Genomic DNA, 15976 nt, shown 5'->3' with positions numbered 1-15976 from the left:
GGGGCGGCGCGGCGGGGGCGGGCCCAGGTGCGGCGGGACCCGGCGGGCACGGGCGGGAGCGGCGGCGGCGGCGCGGGATGGAGGCGCTGCCAGGTGAGCTCGGGCCGGGCCGGGCCGGGCCGCGCCTCCGGGGAGGGGCCGCCTACAACACCGCGGCGCCCGTCGGCCCCGTTATCTGGGCGCCGGTGCCTCTGCGCTGCCGCCGGGCGGCACCTGCGGGGCTTGGCGGGGCCGCCGCCAGCGGTGCCCGCGCCCTGGCCGGGTGTCAGCGGGGGATGGGGAGGGCTCTGCAGCCGGCCCGCCGCTCCCCCCGCCGGTTCCGGGTGTCCCCGGGGGTCCTGGTGCAGCGAGCCCCGTGGGAAGGCGGCGGAGGTGCGGCCGCAGCCCGCTCGGGGGATCCCGCATTCCCCTCGGGGGGTCCCGCAGCCCGCTCGGGGTGTCCCACATTCCGCTCGGGGGTCCCGCAGCCCCCTCGGGTCCCGCAGCCTGCACTCCTCGCTGGGCCGCTCCGCAAACATTCCCCCCGTCCTGGGGGACCCGCGACATCGGCTGTGCCCCTTTGCTTTTCCTTCGCGCTGTTTCCTGCTCTGTTTTGTTCATTTCCGTCGTTTCTCCTGGACACCGGACAGTTTCGGCTGGATTTAGGGCTGTTCGTTTCCGTCCGGGAGCCGATCGGCCCTCCCGGCTGCGCTCGGACAGAGCTGGCGGCGATCGGAGCTCGTGGGTCGCGTCCCGTGTGCTGGTTGTGGAGGAGGATCTGTTGCTTTTAGGCAGCTGAGGCACATTCCTGTCTCCAAATGTCTTTGGCGGGATCCGCTGCCCACGCTGCCGTGTGTGCTGGTGCTGGTGGTGCTGGACAGGAGGGGACGGAGCCGCGGGGTGCTGGTTTGCAGGTGTGTTTGGCTGCGGCGATTCCCCAAGCTCAGCTGCCTTCGGGGCTCGCCCTGCTTGGAGAGGAGAGTCCCAGCCGCCTGTACACACAGGCACATGAGGCTTGGCCTTTTATTCCCAAGCCTGCTTGGTGTGCTGAAAGGCAAATTGCTTTATAGAGCACTGGCAGTGCCAGGTTTTCCCGGGTTTCTGCTGACCCTTCTCTGCTGTGCAGGTCTGAGCTCGGGGCAGGTCTTGGTGCTCTGCAGAGCGGGAGGACACAGGGCAGGTGCTCCCAGGCGTGGAGCCGATGCCCTGCTGGGAAGTGAAGGACCAACTTACACCACAGGTCATGTTTGAATGAATCCTTCGAGCCCTGCAGTCTGCAGGGAGACCTTTCTGGGTGCTGCCAGTCTGCTGGACAGAGCAGTTCCTGTGGCTGAGCAACAAGTGGTTTTTCTCCAAAACAGCTCTTCACATAAAACATGCAAGTTCTTCACCTTGGTTAATTTTTACAATGTTGTCACTGACCTACACAGTGGGGTGAAAGTGCATGAAAAGCTGGTGGCTTCTGTTCTGTGTAGCTTCAAGGAGCTTAATCATGGTGATTATCAACTTGCCTGAGCAACTACTGAGTTGTAACGTTCTTTAGAAAATGGAAGTTCGTGGTTTGTGGTTTTCCTTCTCTAAAGTGCACTTTTTTCCTTATGCAACCTTGGTGCAAGCAAACTGTTGTTAGGAGGAAGAAACAGGTTTGACATCTGCTGAGCTCTGTGACATGTTCCTTGTGCCATCCTGTGCTCATCCAGATCCCTGGCTCTTTAGTATTCCTGCACAGCCCCGGGGATTTGGGATAGCATTTCTCTGTGTGCCAAATGCTCTTTGTGCACAGGCTTTCATTCTGTTTTCCCAGCTTGCCTGCACCCAAGTAACCAGCTCTGGGGCTTTCTGGAAGTTCTAGCAGAAACTATTATAACTCTATTGTAACTATTTAAAGTATTTTCTGAAGGGGCAATAGGCCAGTAGCATCATTCTCTCCTCCCAAGTCTCACAGTAGCCTGGTGTGGCTGTACAGCCTCTACAGGAATATTCATTCAAGTGTGTAATTCCTTCCCGGTAGTCCAGTTGTTCTCTACTGAATAAAGTTTGCCTTTCCTTTCTTTTAGTTCTGGGAAATTCATTTAATTATACAAATGAGAGCAAACGCCATGTGCTGAGTCAGTGGCGTGGGGGAAGCAGCACTGGGGCTTCCTGGCCCTGCCTGGTTCTCTGGGAATTGTGCTGGAGCAGTCAGCCTTCCTGCAGCCTCTGCTCTGGCAGAGCTGTAACTGAGCTGTTCTATGTGGGAAGTCATATTGCTTTCTTCTGCAGAATGTGAAGGAGCAGATGTCACATCTGAAGGGAAAAAATAAAGTAATATATGAGATATTAAAGTTTGATTTGGGAACTCCACTCTCAGGGGCTGCAGACTGCCTGGTGTTGGCTTAACTTTCTGTGTGTGAAGACTTTCCTGCCAATTAATTAATTAAAGGTTATTCTTCAAGAGGGGTGCAGCAATCCTTGCTTTCTCTGATGTAAACTGGTGGCTGTTTGTCACGTTGTCCCTGCATACAGGTGAGGAAGTCTGGAGATGTCTGGGATGTGGGGACAGCATTGCTGCCGGGCAGCGCCTCTACAAGACTGTCAACGAAGCCTGGCACATCTCCTGCTTCAGGTAGGTAAAGTCTGGCCTGGTTAACCCTCCTTGTGCTGTGCCAGGCCTGGGACATGGTGGGGAAGTCCCTGGGTGAAGTCCCAACATTACCCATGGGTTCTGGCAGGGCTCCCTGTGCCTGACCTGTTCAGAGCCCTTGATTCTGGATGTCCCTTGGGGACTGATGTCCAGTCCCAGCTCCATCAGACTCTGTCTGGCAGAGAGTGGCTGTGCTGACGCACACGGGACACGGATAAAGTGCAAATAAAAGCTCTGATTTACCTCTGGTGGCAGAAGCCATGGGCTGCATGTTTGCCTTCAGCTGCATTCCTAACTAGTGCCCAGGCAATTTGTTTAGCCTCTGGCTTTTTCCATATGTGGTAGGTGCTCGGGTGTTATCAGGGTGCTGATACTGGGGAGGGTGTGGAGAGAGGTCTTGCCTTTTGCTTTCCCTCCTCTCCAGACTTTTAAGACAGACAACTCTGTGAAATCTGTTGGATAATGTTGCTGTCAGCAAGGACCAAAAGGGGTATCTGCCATGGTTGTTTCTGGGGGTAGGAGTAATGCCCCTTGTTGGTGTTTCGTGAATATTCAGTCCAGTTTTCATGCTCCAGAATCACATTTCTGAAGGGGCCTGTGATTCTGAGAGGGCTTGAGTACCTGCAGCTTCCTCTGGCTTCTGTGTTGGCTGGGATCTGGAGAGGCTAATGATTTGGATACTGTCAAAGAAAATGGGGGAAAAGGAAGCCAAAATGTGGCTTTGGAGGAATCTTTGCTGTGCCAAGACAAGCCTCTACTGTCCTCATTTACAGAACAAAATACCCCAGCTTTGTTGAAGTGAAGATTATGGTTATTGGTGTAGTTAAAAAAAAGAAAACATCTCATGCTGCCAAAGCAGTTCTGGCTCTATTGACTTGGAAGATGCTGTGAGTTACAAAGACACATTAATAATCACAATTACAGCTCGATATCTTGACAAATCCCAGTATTTTGTGTTTCTATTGATTTGAGTGTCCATGTTTAGCTATACTGAGGCAGCTTGTCTTATTTCTGGTTTTCTCTTTTCCCTAAGGAACCAGTATCCTGTTGTTGTGCTTCCCTAGATTCTGCCAGTAGCCAAACCCAAAGCTGTGTGTGCTGGGAAGTCTTGCCATTGGATATATTTCTCTTGTGGGTCTTGATTTGCAAGTGTCTTGGTGCTTCTTGCTATTTATTGGGGCTGCCAAGGTGGGAGCAGCTGAGCTGGAGGCAACTCCTGCCCTTGGGACACTTCAGAGAGAGTTGGATCTCACAAGTTGTGCCGGATAATGGAAGTTTGGTGGCTGGTTCTGGGTTGGTTTGTTTTACACAAATGGAGACACCAACTGTGTGATAACTGTGGCTGCTGATGCCCCCCCTGCTCTGTGCTGTGCTGAGCTCTGGCACCGGGCTCAGCTGCCGGGCTGGAAGCACAGCTGGAATCTGCAGCAAAGGAAGCTGCCCTTCCCTTTTTCCTAGTTCCAGGGTAGGACTGTACACGAAAACAAGCTTCCAGTTTGCCCTGTGTTCCTCCTTTTCTCCTGCTGTCCCAGCCCATGCTGAGCAGCAGTCCTGTGCCTGATATCCCCCAGCCCAGCTCCGGAGAGGCTCGGAGGGAGGGCAGGGTTGGCACCGGGCGCAGGGAGCTCCGGCAGAGCTGGTGCAGAGTTCCTTACAGCCTTCCTGTGGATTAGCTGACTCCCTGGCCTGGCACAGAATTCTCTAATGCTGCTTGGCACTGCTCCAGGCTCGTTAGCTCTGTTTATTCTTGGTCAGGCTTGGCTCTGGCAGGAGCTGACGTACATCCATGTCTCTGAGGATTTAAGTTTTTGTCACTTCCCTCCTTCCTCCGAGTGCCTGTGCAGGAGCTTTGTCTCTGGAACTGGCGTTTTCTCTGCTGTGGCTCGAGGGATGAGCAAATCCCCTTTGGTGTATCTGGGATATTTTAAACTGTTCCTTGGCCAGCTGGTCCTTAGGCTTGGATCTGCTGGGCTGGATCTGGCTGGGGACGTTTCTGTCACAATGTCTGTTGTGAATTAACTCAGAATGTACTTCTGTGCCTCTGAACTCTGTTGAGACAGCACACGCTTTGCAAAGGTCACTGCTTTTCACAGTTCAGCTGGATTTGGAAATTGCATTCCAGAGAACTTCAAACATTGCACTAAGAAAGGGAAGGAGAAGTGCCAAGGTGCCTTTTTCCTAAGGCTGGATCACTTGTACCTCAGGGGATTATTGGAAGAGCTTTTTCTGCCCCAGAGCTTGCTGGTTTTATTATTTTCAGCCCCACGTTTTTCCACATTACAAAATAGAAGGTAATGCCTTGAATTGTACCTCTGAATAAAGTATTATTACCCGTGTTTATTTTTGGTGGTTTGTGTAGGTTTTGTTTTCCCACTGTTAATGACAAATGAAATTAAAAGACAATTCCCACTTTCTGGGGGGATATTGCATATTTGAGTTGGAGTAGGATGGGATGAGAGGTCCCAGATATGGCTGCATGGCTTTATCTTAAGAGCACAGTATTTGTTAAAAATCCAGTTTTGATTGTTAAAAATCCAGATTGTAGACTCCATCCAGGTGGAAAATACTTCTGGATACCTATGAAGAAAATAATTGGAAATGGTGGTAGGAATTCCTACTGAAGCAGGGTATGCTTAAGAACTTTTTAGGAAGGAAGAGAGCTGAGGTTCAGTTCCTTCCTAACCATGAAATAACAGAGGATGTATATTACTGTGGTCTATAAAATAAATATAATTTAAGTAGCCAAGCAACACAGACTTGCTGCAGAAATCTCAGCCAAAAACCAAACTGAGAAAAACTTCAGTTTGTCTTCAACAAAAATAACAGAAGGTGATTGATTACTAATGATTTTACAGTTACAGATAAAAAATATGCCATTTAGTTTATACCAAAAGCAGCTAAATAAAAGCTGAAAAATCATCAGGAGTTTGAAGAGCAGGAAAGCTCATCTTCCTTTTTTTTCCCAGAAGAGGAAAAGAAAGAGAAAATTTGTATGAATCCAAAATTTTTCATTAGTAGGTCTAAAGCACTGGAGATGATGGTGACCAGAAACTATTAGTTCAGTTTGAAAAAATACTTCTTTTTTTGCTTAATACATCAGAATTTTATGGATATGCAATACAGCCTGGTGTCAGGAAAAACTCTCATGGCTCTCTGCTTTGTTATGACATAATTTGTGGCTGACTAAAAAGCACAATCTTTTGGTATCTGACTAAACATATATTCAGTATTTTTATCCCGATCAGAGGTTACATTATTATATTTAAGTGATTGTAAGCAGTAAATTGACTTTGCTGTAGAAGGCTTGGCTGAAATTAGTCTTGAAATAGTTCAGAAATTGTTTAACTTATAAAGAAATCTAAAGTAATAACCCCAAATTTGTTTAAATCACAATAAACCCTGCCTTGTTACCTGGAGTTAAGCTGGTCCCTGACTCTGTTTAGGGTTCAGGTGCTTGCACTCTTTCTGTGTTGCTCCATTTCAGCTCCTGTTCACCCTTCCCGGAGCAGGACACAAACACAGCGAGTGTTGTGGCCACCAGAGGGTTGTTCTCTCTGAATGGGCACTTCCAGAAACGGAACAGTGTTTGCTCAGGAGAACTCCTGGCTCTGGCTCCTGCTGGTATTCTGAAGTGAATCTGAAACCAAGCCTCCTTTTGACCATTTCTCGGTAGTGGAACGAGGTTAGAAGGAGGTTGTTCCCAGAATCCCTGGTCTCTGCAGTGTGACAATTGTCCATGGCCGGCAGACAGCCCTGGATGAGCTCCCAGGGGGTGCCCTGAGCTCCAGGCTACTGAGCAGAAAGAGAACCACTATTAATTTGCCAGCCCTAGGGATTTGTCTTACACAGATACAATTTTTCTATACTGAATGCCTTTTTTCCCCTATACTAAATGCCATATTTTGTGTGCTACAGAAATATTTTTTTGCTCAGCAAAACTTAGTAAATCGTTTTGATTCTTTTTACGTTTGAGGGCAGGGGAGGGCAAGCCAGGCAAACTTGTGTTAAACCTGGTTTAGGGGTGCAGGATAATCTAGATGACTTCTGAGGGTATTTTCTAAATCTGTTTTCTGTTTTTAGGATATCCTCTAACCGTCAACTTATATTTGAAGCAAGTAATTTCTGTGGTTTAGGAATTATTAAGAAATTGGTCACTTAATCTCCAGTCACTGTAGGGTTTGGGCCTCCCAGACAATTTACTAGTACTTAATTATCCTCATTGTTAAAACCCTCTGTCTGTTATCTTCAGAAATCCTCTGTGTTGCAATTTAAATCCATTTCTTCTATCCATGGCCACAGAAAACAAGGTTTTTCCCTGCTTCTGTTATCCATGTAACCTTCTCCTGTCAGAAAGCAGTCTCGTGTCTCACATGTCTTTCTCATAGAAAGAAGAAACTTGTCTTTTTCTCCAGACTATTTTCTAGATTTTAGATCACTTCTGTTCATTCAGACTGTTTGGCACAAGCCTTCTTTTTCCAAAAGCAGCTTCCTCCCCAAAAAACAAATGGATGTACAGGGACAGGGTATGCAGCACAAATGTGGACAATTGAGGATGTATTAGGAGGAATTTAAATTGTTGGGGTATTTGGTGCTTTGAATCTTCCTTTTGCTTTTCAGCTGTGAACACCGGGCAGGTTTGTACTCAGGGCAGCCGAATTTGAGAGCAGGGGAAACATCAGTAGTAACAAAAGGCAGCTGGATTAAGGTAGAAGCAGGAAGAAAAGAATCTCCTCTTCCCTGTCTTCTCCAGTTTCTGGCAGTTACAGAAAGCTGATGATAGAGGTGAGAGCTCTCCACTAATCCTGCAGCCTCCTGGGAATGCTGCTGTGGGGGTGCCTCCATCAGCACTGAAATTCACCGGCTCACCGTCAGCTCCAGGGAGAAACAGTTGCCTCTCAATACCGGATCACCAGGGCTGTTTAAGAGTTCGCAGATTCCAAGGAACAATGAAACTCTTCGCAGGTGGCCACATTCCTCGGGGGAATGTGTCAGCTACAGGACATCGGTGACCACCCTTTGTATTTAAGGAGGAATGGGGCATTCCAGTCCCAACTTTCTTTCGGTTGTCTTGGCAGCTTGTCCTTTAGGGCACTGTTATCAGAGCGTTGTTACATCAAGGTAATTGGAATTACTCACACAGCCCAGACTGTGGTAGGCTTTCCACAGCAAACAGGGTTCTTCCCAGAGGATCTGCACGTACCAAGGGAGGGAGTGAGGATGCAGCAGTGGAAGTGCCAGTGCTATTGCCCTCCGTGCTGCATATCCAGAGCAGAAGTCACTGCTTCCCAAACCATATAAAACCTGTGAAGTTCCAACAGGTTGAATTTGTTTTGCTTCTCAGCCCACACACGTTCAAGTCTGTAGCCATTAGGTGAGTGTGTGCAGATAAAAATCCTGCCTCCACCCCAATGTTGTGTTTAGTTGTGTGAGGCACCGAGAAGCCTCGCTGTGTTGTTCCTGAGTTGTGCTGCTGCTGCTTAGAAGTGCTGCAGAGATGAGGTGGGTTTGCTTCACTGCTGGTGTTGGTTTACTCGAGATCCACGTGCGGGAGCTCTGGGAGGTACGTGCAGATCCAAACGATACTGGTTTCAGGAGCTGAGTGTCTTTCAACAGCAGCAAAGCACGAGTTACATGTGAGTGCCTTGGAATTACAGTGAGGTGTTGGGATTGCGCTGAAGTATTTGGAACGCCTCCAAGCTGTGCCTGTGCTGAAAGGCTGGCTTGCTGCAGACTCCTCTTCCCCCCGTCCCACACACATGCAAGTGCCTGTCTGTGCCAGGATAAATTTGTTTGTCTTAGGGCTGGTGGATGTGCTGAGCAATACATCTGTCTGCAGACAGGCAGGAGCTGTGTGGTAAAGAGGGTGTTGGGAGGTGCAGCTGGTTTAGGATATGCCTACTATATCACAGTAGCTGTGGGATGCACGTCTGTGGGGATAAATCTGTAGTGCCTGCGACTCAATTGGTGATAAATGTCACGTAAGTGATTGCCGAGGTTTTTCGTGTGTTCCTTTTTATTTATAAGTTATAGTCCTTCTGGCAAAAGTTACTGCACAATTCTAAACTGTAATGAGGAAAACAACTCCCTCCGTGATGGCAGCCTGTTTGTAGTGGAAATGCTGTCAGCGTTTGCAAGAGAAAACGCTGATGTCTGACTTCACCTGGTGAAAAAGAAACTTGCTTTCGTGCATTTTGGCCCCCCGGAGATGGTATCAGTGAAATTACATAGAAAAGATCCCTACACACACACCTGTTTATCAGCATTTTTGAAGTACAGTCATTCTGGCAGGAATTCAGATCTAGAATGCAGGAACACATTAACACCTTTGTCAGAGCCCTTTTATCAGAGACATTGTGTTCTCAAATAGGTCATAGAGACAACAGAAAAGGCAAGAAGTAACGAGAATTCTGTGTAGCCAAAAGTAACTTACTGGCTGCTGCTGCTGGGTCTTGCTGCAAAAATAAAATAATTTTGATAAGATGTTTCCTGTTTAAATAGACATTTGACTGTGTGTCCTTTGGCTTTAAGGAAGTCTTAAACAAAATCCTTTCCTAGTTGCTTCGCTGTCTGGGTGGTTTTTATTACTTTGAAGTTAGGCTTTATCTGCTGGCTTCATTCACAGACTAGCTGGCTGCTTATCACATCTGTGGATCGAATCTTCAAAGGTTTTGTCTGAAGAGTTGGGATTTATGAGGTCACGTGGATTCCCCCTTGGAGGGCGCTCAGCCCAGGGCAGCAGGATTGCGGGGAGAAGCTTTTGTGTGCGGGTGATGCTGCGGGGAGGGCTCTGCGGGGCTGTGTGCGGTGGGAGATGCTGGCCCCTCTTCAGCACGCAGCATATATAGGGAATGTGGGAGACCAGAGCGCATTCCTAGACACAAACTCACCGTGTTGCTGCTTCCAGTGGAGCTGTGTGAAATGTCAGAGGGAATTAGACCCGTGCTGGAACTGCCGAGCACATCGGGCTCTGCAGCACGAGGCTGCACTGCCCTTTCACAGCCAGGCTTACAGACTGTGCTCAATGTGGGGAAATAGGGATTTTATTATCTTTTTTCCCACTGGAAAGGTGTCTGCCTATTAAAAGTTTAAGAAAAAAAAAAAGAAGAGAGAAAAAGAAAACAACCCCAAAAGCTGCCTGGCTTTCTGCTTACTTCATCAGCGAACTGTCAAATCCGCAGCCAAGCCTGCCTTGCTGCAGCCCCAAGCGTCCCGAGCAGTTGCCAGCTGGGACGAGCATCTCCAGGAAAAGCACCGCGGAGCGCTCCCGCCTGTGGAACGGCACGGCTGGCAGGCTGTGCTCGGGCACGACAGGCTGTGCTGACTGTACAGAAAGGGGCGGGCTCGGGACCAGCACATGTTCGCTGCATTTTTGAGTGTCTTGCGAGCGGCTTTAGCTGATGAGGTCACTGGAGATCATGCTTGGCTTCAGACAAGCACAGTGATACAACTGCGGGTGCTGCGAGCAGGAGGGAGTGCTCTGTGCTGATTTACACCTCTCAGCTTCCAGGCAGGAGATGAAGATTAGGTTAGAGGATTGTAATGATCTCTGTTAAAACAGTGGTGGAAAGAAAGCTGGTTTTCCTTGGCTGCAGCACGCTGTGAATTACCTCCCGCGAGAGGGTGAACGGATCGTAGGTGCTGTCGAGGCAGTAGAATCCCACTGGGTGTGGAGGGTTTAGGAATGTTTATAGTAAACGCTAATTTGATGTGTTTGGCGACGCGGCTCGTTGTCTTCCTTGACTTCTCCATCAAAACGTGCCGCTGGTGCAAAGGGAAGTTTCACGTGTATGTGCTCGTATCCTTTGGCCAAATCTGCTCTCTTTCAGCACTGAGTACACAGCCCCTCTTTGGGTCGGAGCTCCACCCCTGTGAAGGAGCAGAGCCTGTTGAGGCTCCGGAGCCGCCGCTGTCCGCTTGCCATGGCTCCTCCTCCCCCCCCACCCTTGGGTGGAACCGGGGAAGGGAAAACTTGACAATAGTTAGCAGGCAGCAGAGCTCGCAGGAACTGCTGCAGCAGCATGTCCAGCTAGCCCTGTGAGCAGCGATTCTGTCCTCCCCGAGGTGCTGCTGCTGCGGAGGGCGGGAGAAGATGGTTATAGCCATGGGAGCCAGGAAAAGCCTGAAAGGGAATGAGCAGCCGACAGACCTGGCGTTCCTTGGGCAGCTTCAAAGAGAGGTGAAGCATCTGAATCAGCGCACGAGTAAATGAGCTCTGGCTGCTGCCATGTTGGCAGAACAGAGCTTTTCAGAGGCAGTTGGACAAGTTTGTGGCTGAGCCGGTTTATCCAGTGTTGAAGATGGGAAGTTACTTGTCTGCCCCAGCTTACTTCGCTCCCAAGGATCCCTTTCGGTAAGTCTTGCCCAGGATTAGCACTGGACCTCCAAAGCGCTGTTTTTCCTCCTATTATGGTATCCTAAAGCAGTCAGTGTGTGAAGAACGAGGTCCAGTGCTTGTGTGCCAGGACCAGCCAGCCTCAAACTGGGATCATATATTGCTTTGAAGAGCCAACTGGGGAGATTCCTACTGCCAACCCTTCCCAGCTCTCGGGTTGGAGGGAACGGCTCCCGTGTGTGCATAGCCCAGGCAGGCTCCCCTTCAGGGAGCACGAGATGTGCCACTGGACCCAGTGCCCTGTGCTTGGCTCACTGGCAGGGGATTGAGATTACTGTGCCTGCTGCTGCTTCTCTTCCAAAGCTCCTTGTGCCTGGGCACAGCCGGGTGAGCTGAGGTGCTGCTGTGGGAGTTCAGGAAGGTGATGTAACCTGCAGCGAGGCAGCACATGATCCTGTTTGAGGAAAGAAAGCAGGTACTTTGCAGGTAACTACGGATGAGCAGCACACTTCCCTTATGTGAAAAGGCTTCTTCTGTGGTATTTTGGTTTATTCAATTTTTATTCGTTCTTGGTCCAGTTGAACAAATGAGGCTCAAGAAAGGTGATATCTCCAGAATGAGTTTTTGATTGCATTGCATCTCCATAGTGAGAACAGTTAGTGGGGCTGAACACAGCCAGGCTGCTGACTGACACTGATGTGCTGATGAGGTGGATGGATGAGGAAAAGCAAAGCTTGCACTTTCATTGTGTGCCTCCTATCCCCTCTGCTCATATTTGCTTGTTATTGATCCTGTTCTGCAAACACTTTTATGCTGATGTGGGAGTAAGGAGCCTTTCGTTAAAGCAGTCTGGGACAGGAGTAACTACTGCTGTGCAGTTGCTGAGCTTCTTTTGGCAACTTTCTGAAACACCATCTGCTTTCAAAAGAAGGAAAGCAAGCAGATATTCAGTATTTATAATATGTGTAGGGTATAATGCTAAGCCATAGATACACCTTCTCCTAAGTGTGTGGAAATGGTTTTGCAGTCAGAGCTTAAACACTGTCTGTTTTCTAGCATCTGTTCTCCTTGTCTGGAGTCTCTTACGCAGGCAGTGCACACGCTGCCGCTAAGCCCGGGTGAGTAAGCCTTTGGGTCAGCTGCAGGCTGGGGCTGTGCTTTATCCTGCAGCTCTGTCTGCGTGCCTGTGCTGCCCCAGCTCCGCCCGCGGGACTGGAGCCAGCCCTCCCGAGCCTGAGCAGCGTTAACTGATCCGCCCTGACAGAGAGCGAGGGGGTATTTGCTAATGAGCCCTTCTCACAGGGATCTGTCTCTTCAGCGCCAGGGAAGGCTTTGCTTCCGTGAGGATATTGGCTTTCATCTAGCTGTAAAAGAGATGCCACCTCAGCTGAAACCAGGGTGGCTACCTGTTGTGACCTGATCCTCCTGCCACCCCCCACCAAAGCGAGTCCATCCAGCGGCGATTTGTGAACTCTTTCTGCACCTGCAGTGCTGCAGATCCCCAGCACTGAGCATGGCACCCAGATGCTGCCTGGGTTCCTGGGGAATGGCTGTGGGAGGCAGGTTAGTTTATTTTGTATATCCAAGGCTGGGAAGTGAGGAATGTCTGGTGTGTATAAGCAGAGCAGGGCTCTGCAGTTCTGAAAACGGTGGCTGAGCAGCGAGGGGAAACACGTCAGGTATGGCTGTTACCAGCCCTCCATGAAACTTGATTGCCATGGTTTGTTACTCTGTAATAAGAACAGCAAATCATTTAGGAGGAGATTAGTGGTTTCTAATCTATGAAATATGGAGGGACATGAAATGTTCCTTTCGTTTGTTTGAGTGACTGGCAAAGAGAGCCTTGCTTAATACCTGCAGCAGTAGTTGTATTCCTGTCTCAGCTGATGTGAGCCCTGCTGCAATGCCACAGCTCTAGTGAGGAGGGAAAGGAAGAAGTTGTAACTCTTGTAACTTCTGTGATAAAATTCTGATGTGGTAACACTCAACAGTCTCTTCAATGAGAGTCCTGTGGCACAATCAGGTGATGCTTTTATTGCTGGGCCGAGGCACTGAAACCATACCTGTGTGCTGGCAGCCAGTGCCCCACACCTGTCCAGTCTAAGGGCTGTTCTGGGCTCCAGAATGCATGGTAAGTAACAAAGGTGCTGCAGCCGTGTCCTGCTGCTGGCAGAGACTGAGGAAGCAGCCAGCTAGGCCCATTCCCAGCATCCAGCCTCCCTGGGCCTCTGTTCCTGTTGCCTCATTGCCCAGGGTGGGGTTCTGAGCCTTAAGCTGCAAACTTGTCCTGCCCAGATTTGTTTAATTACATAGCAAAGAACTGACTGCTTGCTGGCTCCACCTCCTCACCTTCATTTTGTGATGGGTGTGTTTCAAGTTAGATACCAGTGCTTATTTCTGGATGGAAGAAAAGAACCCCAAGTGCTGTAAGGTTGAATCAAACCACAAAGTAGTAGAGGAAGAGCTAAAGGAAGACAAATGTACATGATTCCATGGAGACCACCTAAACAGAATTGAAATTGTGTGGCTTTTGCAGAAATTTTAGATTTTCTTAGAGAGAAAAAGGAGTGGTTGAAGGTGAAATTGAGGAGGGGCAAGGAAGGGATGGTGTTGTGCTTAAAAACAAATAAATAAGTAACCCACCTACTTGGAGAGAGCTTGGACAGAAAGCCAGGTGTTGTAGTGCTGGTGGAGCAGTCTCCAGCATTGCTGTCTGCATCCCCATGCAGGTCTGGTCACAGCTCCCTGCTGGGAGATGTAATCACACTGGTACAGGCATGCATGCCGAGGCTGGGTAAGTCTGAGGGATCCCACTTGCCCGTGCTGAGCCAGATGTTCCTGCCACAGAATGATAGAAATCTTTGCTGTTAGTCTGCACTTGCTGTTTTCTCCCTCCCACTCACCCACTTGCTCATTCAGCAGGGGGTATTTACTGCAGAGGAAGCCAAAGGCAGAAGCACTGGGTGCCCTCTGGGTCTCTTGCTTACCACGAGCAGGGTGTAGCCCCCAGGCTGGGGCTGTAGTGATGGATGTACCACCTGTAGCAGTCTTAACTTACTGCTCCCTCTGGCTCAGACAAAATCGGCAGGGCCTGTTGCACGTGCTGGAGTTTTTCCCCATCACTTGGAGGGGGGGAGGGATTTGATGCTCCTCAGCTGGGAGAACAGATGCTGTGTAAGCCAAATATGTTATAAGGAGTGACCTTCCTGAGGGCAGGGAACGGCACTAAGTGCTTCATGAGGTGTGTTTTCCCCTCAGAGCAAAGGCTGCTTGTTTGTAAGCTGTTTGTAGCTTTACCCTGTTGCTTTGCAGTCTCCTGAGATGGAGCAAATAACTGAGTGTTGGAGCATGACCAACTTCACATATCATCACGCTCATTACACGCTGGGGGGGTTTACAAGGAATGTCTTTGGTACAAATAAGCTCTTGGGAAGCCTGTGAGAGGTGAAGGCAACAGTAGCTCCCATCTTAGCCCTGGGAGTGTGTAAGAAGTGCCCCTCCAGTGCACAAACTGGGACAGTGTTGGGGTAAGAGGCAAAACTCTTCCACGTTTGGGAAAATGAGGACATTGATCCTCGAGGTGTTTCTTTGAACCAGTTACTGGTGATTGACCCACTTTGGATCTTTGGATTCCGCCCTCAGGAATGGCCAACACCAGACTTACTTTCCTTTGAAAGTCTGGGAACGTGCTGCCCAGGGCTAATGGAATAATCTTTAGTGATGCAACTGCAGTCTGTGCCTTATCTCTCCATTGTGTCACACCTCCATGCTGCTGAAATTAAACTCCCTGCTGAGGCAGGATTATTGTGTGTTCTGGGTTCTGCGTGTGATTCTCTAACAAGGTATCTGCAGTAGAATTACTGTATCTTTTTCCTTGTTTCCTTTTTTGTTTGTTTTTTGCAGGGGGAGAGTTGTGTTTTTCTTGAGGGGATGTATATAGAGGATTAATAATGGTTGCTTGGAAATGGGAGCTGACACAGATATGTGAAGGATTTTGAGACTCCATGAAATTAGAGAAATAGTTTTGTTTAGTTTTTTTTTCAGTGGTTACCTGTGGTGTTTATTTTCTCATGCACTGTCATCAGAAGGGACCAGTTGGTGGGGAGAGGTGGAGGACTTTCCTCAGAGTTAATTGGTGGATGCAGCGAGTGTGTGGAGCTCATGGGATGAACTGCTCTGAAAACTTTCCCTCAAATGCAGAGTTTGCAGCTGCAGTTTACCTTTTGGGAGAGGTCTGCTTACAGAAGAATAGAACAGCTTTCCACAAGGGTTGGTGCACAACTGGCTTTGTGTTGCATAGGGAAGTGGATCCTGCCTCTCTGTCCTGCCTCCTAAACTGGCTGAGGAGACGAGTTCTCTGGCACGAGATGGTTGATGCTATAGAAACACTAAGTAGAAACACAGCAGAGCTGTCTCTGTGCTGGGCAACTCCATGGCTGGAAACTTCCATCCAGGAGGAGAGAGAGGGAGAGAGCAGAGAAGCAAAATATAAAACAGAATTTATAAACCTGCTGGTGGATTTTAATGTGTGGGATTTGTCTTACACTTTGGAAGCTTCTTTTCCTTTGCACTGATTGATTCCATTTCTCCTTAGAAACCTTGGGTTTGGTGCTAATTTTCAGTTGAAAGAGCATTGGGAAGCAAGAGGGTTTAGTACACCCAGAACTAGAGCTGCTGAATGTCTGTGTTCCCCATGCAGGACAGGACCTCTTTCCTTGCTTTGTGACTTGTTGCCAACTGGAGTTTTGTTCCTTTGTTTCCCTCAAGGTGCTCTGAATGTCAGGATCCCCTCACTAACTGGTACTACGAGAAAGATGGGAAGCTGTACTGTCACAAGGACTACTGGGGGAAGTTTGGGGAATCTTGCCATGGCTGCTCTCTGCTGATGACTGGACCTGTGATGGTAAGGACTGAGGGACTCCTGCCTGGGCTACTCAGGCTTAGCTGGGAGTTGTCCTTGGTGTTCAGATAACCAAACAAACTGAAGGTAACAGTCTCCTTGCCACTCTAATCTCTAATCAAAGATTAGAAATGGAGTCTGT

The 15976-nt window shown here is 49.1% G+C and overlaps 1 protein-coding gene across 4 annotated transcripts in view; it reads left to right on the top strand.

Annotated features, from left to right (window-relative positions):
- The first annotated feature begins 22 nt into the window (after positions 1 to 22).
- The window catches only part of LIMK2 (LIM domain kinase 2), a 31035-nt gene continuing 15081 nt past the window's right edge, over positions 23 to 15976 (top strand). Inside the window, exons 1-3 of one of the 4 annotated variants that reach the window (XM_071571814.1) lie at positions 23 to 93; positions 2485 to 2584; positions 15702 to 15837. In XM_071571814.1, the coding sequence (XP_071427915.1) occupies positions 78 to 93; positions 2485 to 2584; positions 15702 to 15837 (252 nt within the window). In that variant the 5' untranslated portion in view covers positions 23 to 77. Of the gene's footprint in view, positions 94 to 2484; positions 2585 to 8041; positions 8102 to 10490; positions 10953 to 12423; positions 12498 to 15701; positions 15838 to 15976 lie in introns of those variants that run through there. The other 3 variants (XM_071571818.1, XM_071571815.1, XM_071571817.1) reach the window with 3 other exon arrangements.

This window comes from Pithys albifrons, chromosome 17, assembly GCF_047495875.1.
Source record: "Pithys albifrons albifrons isolate INPA30051 chromosome 17, PitAlb_v1, whole genome shotgun sequence".
In the NCBI taxonomy this organism is placed as follows: Eukaryota; Metazoa; Chordata; class Aves; order Passeriformes; family Thamnophilidae; genus Pithys; species Pithys albifrons.
The sequence above is the reverse complement of the archived record's forward strand: the minus strand, read 5'-3'. Positions and strand labels throughout refer to the sequence as shown.